Below are 12,847 nucleotides of genomic sequence, written 5' to 3' on the forward strand. Positions count from 1 at the left end.
GGTGAAGAGTCCAGTGGTAGTGTAAGGAAGTTTAGATGGTAACCGTTGGCAACCACAGAAAGGACCCATTGGTCCATTGTGATTAAGTGCCATATGTTGGCAAAGTGGCACAAGCGGCCTCCCACAGGAAATTTTGTTGGCGGCGGGGATCGACTGCTGCTCTCTAGAAGGGAGTCAAAACCCCGATACAGGACCAGTCTGAGGAGCTGGTTGGGCTTTTGGAGGCCTATGCTGACAAGGGTGACCTCTTTGAGAGGGTCTGGTTGGTCGAGTCCAGGATGGAGAAGGGTAATACCTACAGGTTTTATAGTTTAGCCTCCTGGGCTCCCGTCTAAATGGCCTTTTGGTGGTAGACGAGAAGTCTGAGGGAACAGCGGATAGTTGGCGAAATGTCTCATGGTGGTCTTTGAGTTGCGCAACTGCTTCCTGAATTTTTTTCTCCAAACAAATTGTTCCTTGTGCATGGAAGGTCTGCTAACCTGTCCTGGACTTCTTGACGTAAGTCTTAAGATTTCAGCCATGCCCAACGTCTGGTGCTTATACCTGCTGCTGACACTCTGGAGGCATTCTCGAAGATGTCATAGGCAGCTCTGACCACATTTTTATCAGCATCAAGGCCCTTCTGGAGGATGGAATTTAATCCCTCCTGGATCTCCTCAGGTAGTGACTCGGAGAAATCCTGAACTTGTTTCCAGAGGTTTCTAGAGTATTCTGTCATGTATATGCATAACCTTGACCTATCAGACATCAACTCAGCAATCACGTCATGGAATATCGCTGACATCTAATATCACCGGGAATATCGCTAATGACATCTGCCCTTTGCGCACAAAAAGAATCAGCCACTGCAAAACATCACATAAACCATGGTACACGCCCGAACTAAAAACTTTGAAGCGCACCCTCAGAAAATTGGAGAAAGACTGGCGTAACAACCCCTTGCTCACAAGACGAAATTCTTACAGAGTAACCCTACGTATCTATCGTGAGCAAACCTTAAACACAAAAAAAACCTACCATGCAAAAAGAATACATGACCTACAATTTAATGCAAATGCTCTCTTCACATATGTAGCACAAATGACTAAGACCAACACCACTCCCTCCTCCAGCAAAGATGCCCACATCAAAAGTGAGAAACTAGCCAAATTTTTTCACGAGAAAATAGTTAAAATCATGGCACGTTTCCCTAACAATAATCCTCCAACCAGAACTATCCCTCAAGTCCCACTTGCAATCTTCAACTCCTTCGAACCCACCTCCACTTTAGAGATTCAAAACACTATAAAAAAAATGAAACCTGCCACACATCCCAGTGACACTATACCCACTAAACATCTTCTCTCCATCCCAGAAATTATAGCACCCCCAAAAGCTAAAATAATCAATTGCTCACTAGCTTCTGGTGAAATCCCTACTACCCTTAAACAAGTTATCATCAAACCTATACGAAAAAAGCCCAAAGCTGATACCTCCAACCTTACGAATTACCGACCCATTTCCAATCTGCCCTTCCTAGCAAAAATTCTCGAAAAAATTGTAAACACGCAGCTCACAGATTACCTAGAAAAACATGAACTTCTTTCACCCTCACTATTTGGATTTCATAAATTTATGAGCACCGAAACCCTGCTCATCTCTCTCTCCAACGCCATACTCACTGGGTTTGATAAGGGACAATCCTACCTACTAGCCATGCTCGACATATCCGCAGCCTTTGACACCATTAACCACAATATTCTCATTACACGGCTCAAAGAAATCGGCATAACTGAAACCCCTCTACAATGGTTTGAAGCCTACCTGTAAGGACGGCAATATAAAGTCAATTTTGAAAACCTTGAATCACAACCATATAACATAAACCAAGGAGTACCACAAGAATCTGCCCTTTCATCAACCCTCTTTAACATATACATCCTTCCACTCTGTCACCTACTATCTGAACTTGGCCAACTGTACTTCATCTATGCGGATGATGTACAAATCATTATCCCCATCACCGACTCCCTCAATAACACCCTCAAGACATGGTGCTCCGCCCTCACAACTATTAGCAACCTCCTTACAAACATCAATCTGGCCATCAACCCTAATAAAACTGAGCTTATGATCATCACCCCCCAGAACTGCAAAACCATGATTGCTGTCAACACACCACTCACATCTCTTGCCACCACACATAATGTTAAAAACCTTGGAGTCACATTAGACAACCATCTTAACTTTAAAAAGCACATCAACAATACTATTAAAGATGGTTACTTCAAATTGCATACCCTAAAAAAACTAAGACCATTACTATATCAACATGATTTCTGTATGGTACTGCAATCCCTTATATTTGCAAAAGTCAATTACTGTAATGCCCTCTTCCTGGGCCTCCCCAAAACTACCATTCTGCCCTTGCAAATGCTGCAAAATGCAGCAGTGCGCATACTCACTAACACTAGAAAATTGGAACACACTACCCCCATACTCAGGGATCTGCATTGGCTCCCCATTGCACAGAGAATGATGTTCAAAACCTTATCATTAATACACAAAACCCTACACAATGAAAATATGACATGGCTCAAAAATGACCTTTACTTCCACAAGCATTCCAGACCCCCCAGAACGCAACATGCTGCCACCCTACACATTCCCCCTCACAAAGCGACAATTCTTGAGTCAACTAGAAAGCATGCAATAACCATAGCTGGCCCACTCTGTTGGAACAGCATGACACCTGAGTTACATCAAGAAACATGCCCAATAAAATTTAAGCAAAAACTCAAAACATGGCTATTCTTTCAAGCTTATACTTAACATACATGCTTTCTTCTTACCTTCATCCCCGCAACTTTTCTCAATAGAATATTCCTAAGATCTCTACTGCAGTTCTATTCAGTCCACCTCCTCCATTGTCATACAAACTATCTTACAATTATTTATCCGAATTCCACAATATGGCAATCTCCTCTGCATCTCTATTCACTTATTATATCATGTAATTAATTATCTAAGTGCCACTAGATGGCATTTCGCTTTGTATCTCCTTTCACTTATTGTATCTTACACTTATTTAACTAAGTTCCACTATATGGCATTATACTTTGTATCTCTATTCACTTATTATATCGTTTTCACAGTTGTTCCCCCCCCCCCCCCCTCTCCGTTACTTGGTTAAATCTTTATTTGTAATGCACTGGTGTTAACCTCCTGTTTGTTTTAGCACTGCTGCAATTTTTCTGTTGACTGTGAACCGATGTGAGGTTACTAAACAAATGTTGGTATATAAAAAACTGCAAATAATAATAATAAATGTATAGCTGGTAAGCTGCTATACGTGCCATCAGTAGAGATCCCTGGAACACCCTGCAGCCGAAGGCATCCAAGGACTTCTGCTCTTTGCCAGGAGAGGCAGAAGAGTGAGGCCGGAACCTCTTAGCCTTCTGAGAGGATTCGACCACTATGGAGTGGTGAGGGAGCTGGCTCTTCTGGAATCCTGGAGCTGATTGAACCAGGTAGGTAGCATCAGTTTTCCTGTTCACCGGTGGAACTGTACCTGGGTGTTCCCAGGTATGGTGTAACAGGTCAAGTAGAACTTCATGGACAGTAATTGCCATCACTTCTTTGGGGGCATCCACGAATTGAAGAACCTCCAGCATTCTATGCCTGGCATCCTTTTCCGTTTGCAACTTAAAAGGGATGGTTTCAGACATTTCCTTTATAAAACTGGCAAACAATAGGTCCTCTGGAGGGGAGCGGCGTCTTTCTTCTGGAAGTGAAGGCTCTGATAGGATATCCTCAGAATCCTGAGAGTCAGAGGAATCATCACCATAGGGGTTGTATGGTTGGTCTCCTCCACCCTGTGGATCTTCCGATGGAGGCAAAATTCCAAATCCAGCTGGATCAGGAGGTGGCACTGATGGAATAGAAGGAGGCATCAAAATAGGTGGAGGCGGCACCAAGGACGGTGGAGGCACCGATGGTATCGGTGTTTTCGATGGTTGTTGGTGTGGAAATATACCCAATGGCCCCGGAATCGGGTCCAGCATCGGTGGATCTCGCTCTTCATCGTCTGATGACAAAGGAATTGTGGTCGATGTCGGTGGAGGAATCGATGGTCTCGGAGGCATCGTCACTGCGGGAGGAGCAGGCACCAATGGAATTGCGCCGATAAGAGTATCTAACCTTTCGAGGAGTGGAGCCATCATTGTAGGTACCGGGTCAGGTCTCTGCATGGGAGTCGGTGCCGGTGGCAATTGAAACCCTCGAAGCACCTATAAAACTGCCTCTTGGACCATCCGGTCCAATTCCTCCTGGAAGGCTGGTGATGGTAACACAGATGCCTGGGTTGGAGGCTCAATAGGTGCTGCCGGATGGTCCACAGGAATTTGTGCAGTCTCGGCTCCTGGCACCGTTGCAGGTAGGGAACGCCTTGGTGTCCTGGGTCCAGAGGAGGATGGGGGCTCCTCTCCCAGGATCTTCTTTGACTGTGGTTCCAATGATGTCGAAGGTTCTCGTCTGTGCCGGTGACGGTGCTTTTCTCGGTGCTCAGCCCAGTCCTTCTCCGGCGCCGAGGATGTGGAGGCTTTTGAGCGTGACGATGCTGGTGACAGCCATTCCCCGGCGTCCCGATGTTGAGACGTCGATGGAGATGGAGTCGATGATGAAGAAGGCTTCCGACGCGGTGCACTCTTGGCTGGAGTCGATGGAGATGAGCGCTTAGAAGTGCACAGGTGCTCCATTTTCTCTAGACGGGCCTGGCAGCCTTTAAGGGTCATTTGGGCACAGCTAGTACATCGTTGGACGTCGTGGGAAGGCCCCAAGTATAAGACCCAGATGTCATGAGGGTCCATAATGGACATGGTCCTCGGACACTCGGGGCACTTCCGAAAACCGGTCACCATTTTTCGAAAAAATAAGGGCAGTGCGTAGTCTGTAGTCATCTGGCACCAATGGAAGCACCGCCGGGAACCGACCGCAAAGAATGAGGTAAAGCTTACCGGCATCAGTGGAGGCTGGCGGTTGATGGGGGAACCCGGGACAGGGAAAGAAGTTTTGAAATTCTAAGAAAAGTTCAGTGAGGAAAAAAGTTGAGAAATTCTCACAGAGCTCCTGAGAACCGCGAGGCAACTGCTGCATGGAAAAAAAGAGACAGAAGGGAGACCCCTGCTGGATGCAGGGTTAGTGGTATGCTGGGCATGCTCAGTGTGCCAGTCAAAGTTCTAGAAACTTTGGCAAAAGTGTTCAGTGATAGGGCTCCATCCCGATGATGTCACCCATATGTGAGGATGTTATTGTTTGTAAGGTTTTGGGTGGAACCTTGGACACTGTGGCAGATGAGCATGCCCACAGGAGAAAGTCCCGTGAGGGGCCACAGGTCAGGCTCAACTTTAGGACACACAACACAGAATTATCTTTTATTAAACAGAGTTGTGAAGCCATCAGAGGTGGCAGTAGTGAGTAGAGATGAAGCCCTGCTCGGCTTGTAGTCCCTCAGGTTACTGGAACAGCGATCCCTCAATGGCTGTGCTGTGTAGTGGAGAGAAACTGAGATAGTGAGTACAGTGGAGCATACACAGGGTTCTGGTATGGAGCATCGTTGGTTGATTACTCACACAGCGGTTTCTCCTGGAAGGTAACACAGAAGCTGGAATAGAGGCAGGCCCTCAAGGAGTGAGTACCTGGTTCCAGGGAACACCTCTGAGAGAATCGAGATGGTAACTCACTGATGGTGTAGGCAGCGGGTTCTTCCAAGCAGAAGTGAGCTCACGCAGCGAGTCCGGAAACATGGGCCCTCGAGGAGCGAATACCAGTTCCAGACAGTGACCTGAAAGAAAAGAGAGAGGCCCCCGAGGAGCGGGTACCCAGATAGAGAAAGTCCAATAAGGAGAGACAGAGTATCTAGGTACGGAGAGCGAATCCCATCCGTAAGGAGTCCCTTGCGTAAGGAGTCCCCGTTGCTAACTTGATTAGCTAGCAAACAGAGTAGGCTTTTGTATCCAGGATACGTGACATCATCACAGGGGGACGCCCCTGAGGTTCGCGCCAAAGAAGGAATAGGAAGCAGGGCCGCACGGCGCACATGCCGTATGGCAGCTGAACAACATGGCGGGATGCAGCGCCCAAGCCGGACTGGGGACGCCGGAGAGGACGGCAGGCAGACGCCGCCGCAGCCAATCGTCCATCAACTGCGAGAGGAGTCGCCAAAGAGATAAGGAGGGCGGAGTGGAGACGTCGGGCAGCGACAGTCATAACAGTACCCCCCCTTCAAAGGGCGGTCTCCTCTGCGGGTACCAGATTTAGGCTTCAAAGGATGCACGAGATGAAATTGACGGACCATCTCTTTATCAGGGATGTTAACCTGAGGCTCCCAAGAGTTTTCTTCGGGGCTGAAACCTTCCCAAGAAAGAAGGTATTCAAGTGTTTTGCCTCGTCTTCGGACATCAAGAATCTCTTCGACCTTAAATTCTAGGTCATCTTCTGCGTTGATGGCTGGTGGTTCCTGAGTCTTGGAAGAGAATTCACTGAGTATGAGAGGTTTCAAGAGTGAAACGTGAAATGCGTTGTGGATATTTAGTCCGGTTGGTAGCTTCAGACTATAAGTGATGTTGCCAAGACGTCGGAGGATCAGAAATGGTCCAACGTAGCGAGGAGCAAAACGAGTGGAGGGTAACGTCAGTCTGAGATATTTGGTAGATAACCAGACTTTGTCACCAGGTTTGAAGACAGGCGCTTGAGAATGGTGAGTGTCATAAAACTTCTTAGCACGGTCTCTCGCTTTAACTAGCATGTCTTTCGTCTGAGTCCACAGGTTATGGATTTCATCAGCAGTAGATTGAGCTGCTGAGGTCGTCACTGAGAGCTTCAGTGGAAGTGGCGGTGTTGGAGAGCGTCCATATACCACTTCAAAAGGTGTTGATCCAGTTGATGTTGCTGGATGAGAATTGATGGCGAATTCAGCCCAAGGTAATAGTTCAGCCCAGTTATTCTGATGGCAACTCACATAGGCTCGAATGAACTGTTTTAAGGTTCTATTCATCCATTCTGTTTGGCCATTTAATTGCGGATGATAGGCTGAAGTGTAGTCTAGAGAGATGTTGAATAACTTGCACAAGGCCCTCCAGAATCTTGCCGTGAACTGAGATCCTCGGTCTGAAACAATGTGTCTTGGTAGGCCGTGAAGGCGAAAAATGTGCGATATGAAGAGCTTCGCAAGCTCCAAGGCTGAAGGTAAGCCAGGCAGCACCACGAAATGGGCCATCTTGCTGAAGCAATCGACTGTTACCCAGATGGTATTCATTCTTCCAGAAAGAGGTAAGTCGACTACAAAATCAGTAGCGATGTGTGACCAGGGCTGTTCCGGAACTGGCAGTGGTTGCAGCAATCCCCACGGTTGGCCAGAAGCAGGTTTGTGTTTGGCACAATTGGTACAAAATGCCAAGTAGGATAGGATATCTTTCTTGATAGTAGGCCACCAATAGAACTTCTGGATCTTGAGCAGGGTGTGGCGTTGACCAGGATGGCCAGTCAGCTTGGAATCGTGCGCCCAAAAGAGCACTTTCTTCCTGAGGTGTTTAGGCACGATGGTCTTACCAGCGAGCACAGAATGTGTAGACGCCAAGATGACGCTCTTCGGGTCAATTATGTGCTGAGGTTCTTCAGGCACATCCTCTGAGAGAAAGGAGCATGACAAGGCATCAGCTCTGGTATTTCTGTCTCCAGGGCGATATTTAAGCACAAAGTCAAAACGATTGAAGAATAAGGACCATCTAGCTTGTCTGTGGTTAAGACATTGCGCATGGTGGAGATACTCTAGATTTTTATGGTCCGTGAATACGGTTATTTGATGTTGAGCGCGTTCGAGCCAAGGCCATCATTCCTCGAATTCTAGCTTAATAGCCAAGAGCTCTTTATCTCCTATCCCATAGTTCTTCTCTGCCGGGGAGAAACGTCGTGAGAAGAAAGAGCAGGGACGTAAGGATTTAGAGTCTCCAGTTTGGCTCAATACAACCCCCACGCCAACATCCGAAGCGTCAACTTCTACAATAAAAGGCTTGTTGGGGTCAGGATGCCGCAAGCATGGAAAAGGCAGTCTTTAATTTCTCAAAAGCGGAAATAGCCTCCGCAGACCATTTTGAAGCACTGGCACCCTTGCGGGTGATAGCGGTCAAGGATACTGTTAAAGAAGAGTAGTTCTTTATAAAGCTTCTATTATAGTTGGTAAACCCCAAAAATCATCTCAGGGCCTTCAGGCTGGTAGGTTGGGACCAATTTTTGATACTCTCTAGCTTTTGAGGGTCCATCTGGAAGCCATCTTTAGACACGATATAGCCAAGAACAGGCATGGAGGCTTTATGAAATTCGTACTTGGATAGTTTGGCGTAGAGCCGGTGTTCACGGAGTCTGCGTAGCACTTGCTTGTCATCCTCTAGATGAGTGGGCAAATCCTGAGAAAATATCAGGATATCATCCAGATATACCACGACACTCTTGTACAACAGATCCCGCAAGATGTCGCTCATCAGTTTCTGAAATATAGCGGGTGCGTTGCACAGGCCGAAGGGCATTACTAAGTACTCAAAATGGCTGTCTCGAGTATTGAAGGCTGTTTTCCATTCGTCGCCACTACGAATGCGGACTAAGTTGTAGGCCCCCTTCAGATCAAGTTTTGAGAATATTGTAGCCCCCTGAAGCCAGTCAAACAGCTCTGAGATTAAAGGCAGGGGGTAGGGTTCTTTAATCGTGATCTCATTCAGACCTCGGTAATCGATACAAGGATGTAAGGTACTGTCCTTCTTCCCCACAAAGAAGAAGCCTGCGCCGGCTGGAGACTTAGATGGTCTAATAAACCCCTTCTGTAAATTCTCCTTGATGTAAACAGACATCGCCTTGTTCTCAATCGCTGAGAGTGGATAGACACGTCCTTTAGGAGGTTCAGTATTGGGTTTCAGTCTTATGGCACAGTCATAGGACCTATTCGGAGGAAGAATGTCAGCAGCTTCTTTGGAAAACACATCACTAAAGGATGCGTATTGGGGCGGCAGTCCCGGCATCAATGGAGTTGATGGCATGCAGATGACAGGAGCAATCTCCTTAAGGCACTTTCCATGACAACCTGGGCCCCAGCAGGAGAGTTCCAAGGACGATAGGGTGCATGGCCTTTTCTAACACAAAGAAGGGAATTGACTCGATGTGGAGAGCTCCGGTGCGAAGAGTTACTGGTACAGTTTGGCAAGTCACATCACCCGGTAAGGGCTCCCCATGGATGGAAGATAGAAGTGGAACCTTCAAAGTGACAAGGGGGAACCTCAAATGTTCCACTAGGTGTCGAAGAATAAAGTTGCCTCCTGCCCCTGAATCCACCAGGGCAAGAGTTTGAAACTCAGACGGTCCGCAGATCAAGGAGACTGGGAGAGAGAGCGGAGAGGGTATAGAAAGGCCTAAGAACAGTCCTCCTGCAGGACTTAGGCCTGTCCATTTCCCGGACGAATTGGGCATGTTGGGACATCGTGACCAGCCTGTCCACAGTACATACACAGACCATGCCTCTTCTGAAGTCTTCTCTCTTTGGAAGTCAAATGACTGCGACCAAGTTGCATCGGTTCATCTCTATTGGCAGCAGGAATTACTGGAACCATCTGAGGTGCAGGTTTAGCACTAGCTTCCTTCTAACCTGGTCCTCTATTAGGCCAGAGTTCTTTCACCTTATTACGAAGCCGGTGATCGATCCTAGTAGCCAAAGCCACTAGTTCATCCAGCGAGTCAGGTATTTCACGAGTGGCCAGCTTGTCTTTCAAGCGAGTATCCAGGCCTCTGAAGAAGAGAGTTTTCAGGCATTTGGGGTCCCAGTAGAGTTCTGTAGCAAGAGTCTTAAACTCTATCGCAAAATCAGCCAGTGGTCGGTTGCCTTGCTTCAGGTCCACCAGAGCAAAACTGGCAACGGTCACTCGGGCAGGATCATCGAAAATGGATTTGAATAAGTCCAAAAATCCATCTATATCCTGCAAAATAGGATCCTTGCTTTCCCACAGAGTAGAGGCCCAAGACAAGGCCCTTCCATCAAGATAAGATAGAATGTAAGTAGTCTTGGAAAAAGCTGTGGGGAAGTGAGAAGGCTGTAATGCAAAATGCATGCAGCAGTGGTTTAAAAAGCCCCTGGTCTTCTGAATCTCTCCCGAGAAACGAACTGGAGCAGCCAGCGGTACAGCAGTCTTTAAAGTTACTTCAGGTAACTGACCTTCATTACTGGAAGTAGCGCCTTGGGTCTTCTGTGCGTGTAGCTGATGAAACGCTGAAGTGAGTTTCTCCAATGCGTCTTGCTGTTCAGAAATGCGCAGGGCCAGGCCCAGAATGGCCTGCAGGGCATTGAGCTGTACCGGATCCATGGAGTTAGCAATCTGTTATTGCCTGTAAGGTTTTGGGTGGACCCTTGGACACTGTGGCAGATGACCACGCCCACAGGGGGAAGTCCCGTGAGGGCCACAGGTCAGGCTCAGCTTTAGGACACACAACACAGAATTATCTTTTATTAAACAGAGTTGTGAAGCCACCAGAGGTGGCAGTAGTGAGTAGAGATGAAGCCCGGCTGGGCTTGTAGTCCCTCAGGACACTGGATCAGCGATCCCTCAATGGCTGTGCTGTAGTGGAGAAAAACTGAGATAGTGAGTACAGTGGAGCATACACAGCGTTCTGGTATGGAGCCTCGTTGGTTGATTACTCACACAACGGTTTGTCCCGGAAGGTAACACAGAAGCTGGAATAGAGACAGGCCCTCGAGGAGCGAGCACCTGGTTCCAGGGAACAGCTCTCAGAGAATCGAGATGGTAACTCACTGATGGTTTAGGCAGCGGGTTCTTCCAAGCAGAAGTGAGCTCAGGCAGCGAGTCCGGGAACATGGGCCCTCGAGGAGCAAGTACCGGTTCCAGACAGAGACCTGAAAGAAAATAGAGAGGCCCCCGAGGAGCGGGTACCCCGATAAAGTCCAATAAGGAGAGGCAGAGTAGCTAGGTACGGCGAGCAAATCCCATCCTTAAGGAGTCCCTTGCGTAAGGAGTCCCCGTTGCTAACTCAATTAGCTAGCAAACAGAGTAGGCTTTTGTATCTGGGATGCGTGACGTCATCACAGGGGACGCCCCTGAGGTTTGCGCCAAAGAAGGAATAAGAAGCAGGGCCACGCGGCACGCGCGCCCTATAGCAGCTGAACAACATGGTGGGATGCAGCGCCCAAGCCGGACCGGGGTTGCCAGAGAGGAGGCAGACGCCGTGGCAGCCAGATGTCCATCAACTGCGAGAGGAGTCGCCAAAGAGGTAAGGAGGGCGGAGTGGAGACGTCGGGCAGCGACAGTCGTAACAGAGGACTATCATCCTGCTTGTCCTGGGAGAAATTCAATTACCATGTCATATTCTCAAAGTCTAGTGAAGTCATGGTTTGAAACAAGGTGTTTTTATTTAAAAAGAACAGTATCCTTATCCTGAATGAAATCATCGGAAGAAAGGGAAAATTCATGATATAAGAAGATTCCCTCAATAACATTTTTTAAACTTGTCCCAATTACTGTATTTGCCTTCCATTATATCCATAGCATATTTTGAGAGGAGTATTTTTAGGAGTTTCTATTTCCTCTGCTTCTTCAGTTCATCTCCTCACCTTCAATTGTGAGTATACAACAACAAAAAACAGTGAAGAATATTGTAAAGGGGAAGTGCAGTATGACTTTCAAAGGTTCATACTTAAAGATAATGACATTAATGAGATCATACCTAAAGTGGAGATGACAATTCCAAGAGTAACTAAAGACTTGTTAATGTTGGAACCTTCTGTAAGGCGGTCTTTACAGTAGCTGGGAGAAGCTCTTTCACTAAAATAGAAACCAGAACAAAGCTGACATTAAAAAAATATCTTAGTGGTCACAATGAAGTCTATTTTCATGATTTACTGAAGTCTTTGCCAAATGAAAGTAGGCAAGCTTGTTCTTAGCAGCAGACAATAACCCATCACTGCCCCTTAATTTTGGTCCAGTCTTTTTTTTTTTGTTATTTAAATTATTTAAATTTTACTGAACTGAACATCAGAGAACCATGCAGAACAGCAAAGCATCAATACAACAAAATATTTTTTGTAGATAGATCCCCCTTCCTCTCTCCCCCCCACTAGAGAGTGGCATGAATGGCATACTCTATAGCAAGCTTTTATTGGGTTTTACCAGTAATCAAATAGTTAAAACGATCTACATTAAACCATGACAGATATGATTGCCAAATATAAAATTTCCCCATACTGTCCAGTTGTAGTGCAGTGAGCTGACTCATAAAAGATATTATATAGTCTCTTTCTAACCAACTCATAAGGAGTGCTTTCTATTTCAAGCACGATGCCACAGTTAACCTGCCAGCAATTGCAAATTGAAGAATTAAGATTTGTGGTGATCTGGGTATGTCAGGAACTGGCATACTTAGCAGAAAATATCTTGGGTCCTTGGGATTCAAGCAGTTAGTCATTTTGTGAATCTAAAGTCAGGGCAGAACACATATCCCTTGATCCATTATGAATATTTTAATTTTCAGTCAATTCAAATGTTTAAATGTATGGCTTGGTATTATAAGCATAGGTACAATTCAGTCCTCATTACTTCTCCCTCAGATGAAACAAACTCCATTTAAAATTTCAAATGCATTTGACATGAACTACACAACTAACCTAAATGCATTTCTGCCTCATTATACAATTCACTGCAAATGTCTATGAAACTACAGGAATTACATTTGAAACTAATATTCATTAATTTAAATTTATTTGTTTCTTTCATAACAAAGGTTTCATGTGAAGTATAATAAAAGGTATTACATTACAGCT

The 12,847-nt window shown here is 46.3% G+C and overlaps 1 protein-coding gene across 2 annotated transcripts in view; it reads right to left on the minus strand.

The window, feature by feature from the left end:
• STARD9 (StAR related lipid transfer domain containing 9) overlaps positions 1-12,847 on the minus strand; it is a 432,822-nt gene that overhangs the window by 228,075 nt on the left and 191,900 nt on the right. For both annotated transcript variants that reach the window (XR_003856299.1, XM_029598695.1), the window contains exon 11: positions 11,755-11,852. Coding sequence is in view for 1 of the 2 variants with exons in the window: in XM_029598695.1 (XP_029454555.1) it covers positions 11,755-11,852 (98 nt within the window). In the remaining variant the exon portion in view is untranslated. The remainder of the gene's footprint in view (positions 1-11,754; positions 11,853-12,847) is intronic.

This window comes from Rhinatrema bivittatum, chromosome 4 (assembly GCF_901001135.1).
Source record: "Rhinatrema bivittatum chromosome 4, aRhiBiv1.1, whole genome shotgun sequence".
NCBI lineage: Eukaryota > Metazoa > Chordata > Amphibia > Gymnophiona > Rhinatrematidae > Rhinatrema > Rhinatrema bivittatum.